This window comes from Myotis davidii, unplaced genomic scaffold (genome assembly GCF_000327345.1).
Source record: "Myotis davidii unplaced genomic scaffold, ASM32734v1 scaffold150, whole genome shotgun sequence".
Taxonomy (NCBI): Eukaryota; Metazoa; Chordata; class Mammalia; order Chiroptera; family Vespertilionidae; genus Myotis; species Myotis davidii.
The window spans coordinates 1339521-1340901 of record NW_006283437.1 but is presented as its reverse complement, the minus strand read 5'-3'; the positions used below and the strand labels follow the sequence as shown (position 1 = coordinate 1340901).

The window sequence follows — 1381 nt, the reverse complement described above, 5'->3', positions numbered from 1 at the left end:
TATGTTGTGCAATTGGGCAAGATTATCTGTGGAAGTGTCCCGGCCTGCGGGACAACAGCGAGGGAACGAAGAGACACCCTAGAAGAATGAGGCAAGCAAGGGACACGAAAGAATGGAGGCAAGACAGGATTCTGATCAAGCCTCAAATTTTATTCTTACAGCGGCAGAATATATACTGTTTTAGGGACGGGGCTGGGTAAAGGGGGTCTATGGGTAGTAACCTATTACTAGAGATTTAGTAGGCTCTGGATGGCTGTGCTTATCAGTGGAGATGTGTGAATTAGCAGCGGATGGCTGTGTGCTTATCAGTGGAGATGTGTGATTGTCAGCGGAGATTTAGCAGTTGTGTACTTAGGGTGAGGGTAGGTTATCTTTTAACTCCTGGCCAATTTGCAAGACACAGGTGGTTTCTGGTAATTAGGAGTTTCTGGAGGAACCAGAAACTTATAGTTCTTAAGATGGCTTTGTCTAAGCCAATATTTCTAATAGCTCCCAACATGGAATAAATACTTGAAGTTGGATTGTCAAATCACGGGGTATGAACTTCTAAAAGTTTTGCTAGCTATTCCTAAATTACGCCTCAAAATGGCCATATGAGTTTGCACTTCCACCCGTAGTGCAGGGGAGTGCCTCTTCCCTGGGTATTCTTCAGTCTGAGGCCCATCTTTTATCTCCCTATATATAGCACATTTCTGTCTGACTCTGACCCATATTTTGTCTGGTGCATGTTGGATTCATTCCATTGTATGACTAGCAGGGCAGTGTCTTACCTCGAGAATGCTCACCCTGACTTGCCCAGGAGGTGTCACACCAGAATCCAAGGGATGGACCAGTCCTTGTCTGGAACAACCTCTGATGTAGTCAGAGTTGCCTTAATTTCAGATCATGCAATAATGTGCTAAGGTCTTTTACTTGGAATAGATTTATCCATTTTGAGAGCAGTGTTATTTATTTCCTCACACATAAACATTCTTATCATCTAGAAGGTGGTCAGTGGAAGTATTCTGTTAGCACCAAAGATGGAATTTTGTATTCCATCTCTAGTATTTTGACTAAAGAAAAGGCTCCCTAGGGGTTTAAACGGGACTCAGAGCTGCAGGCCGTCCTGGCTTCCCATGGTGATCAGGTCTTTCTTTCCCCAGGACTCTTCTCGGGGGAGCTTCCAGAATGTACCCAGGAGCTGATGATTGACGTCACCAAGAGCTACTACCAGAAGTTTTTGCCCTTGACTCAGGTCTAATGTGTCTGTCTCGTGTTGAATTCGCTTGAGCTCTAAGATGAACTTGGGGACAAAGTGAACCAGTGAGCATCTACAAAGAGCTCTTATGTCTTTGACACCTTCTACCCATCCTTTTTTGTTGTTGGGTTTTTTGTTTAATTC

At 44.1% G+C, this 1381-nt stretch overlaps 1 protein-coding gene across 1 annotated transcript in view; it reads left to right on the top strand.

The window, feature by feature from the left end:
• Positions 1 to 1375, top strand: part of DCTN5 (dynactin subunit 5) — a 26005-nt gene extending 24630 nt beyond the window's left edge. Inside the window, exon 6 of the mRNA XM_006753611.2 lies at positions 1143 to 1375. Within this exon, the coding sequence (XP_006753674.1) occupies positions 1143 to 1240 (98 nt within the window). The 3' untranslated portion in view covers positions 1241 to 1375. The remainder of the gene's footprint in view (positions 1 to 1142) is intronic.
• The last annotated feature ends 6 nt before the right edge of the window (positions 1376 to 1381 follow it).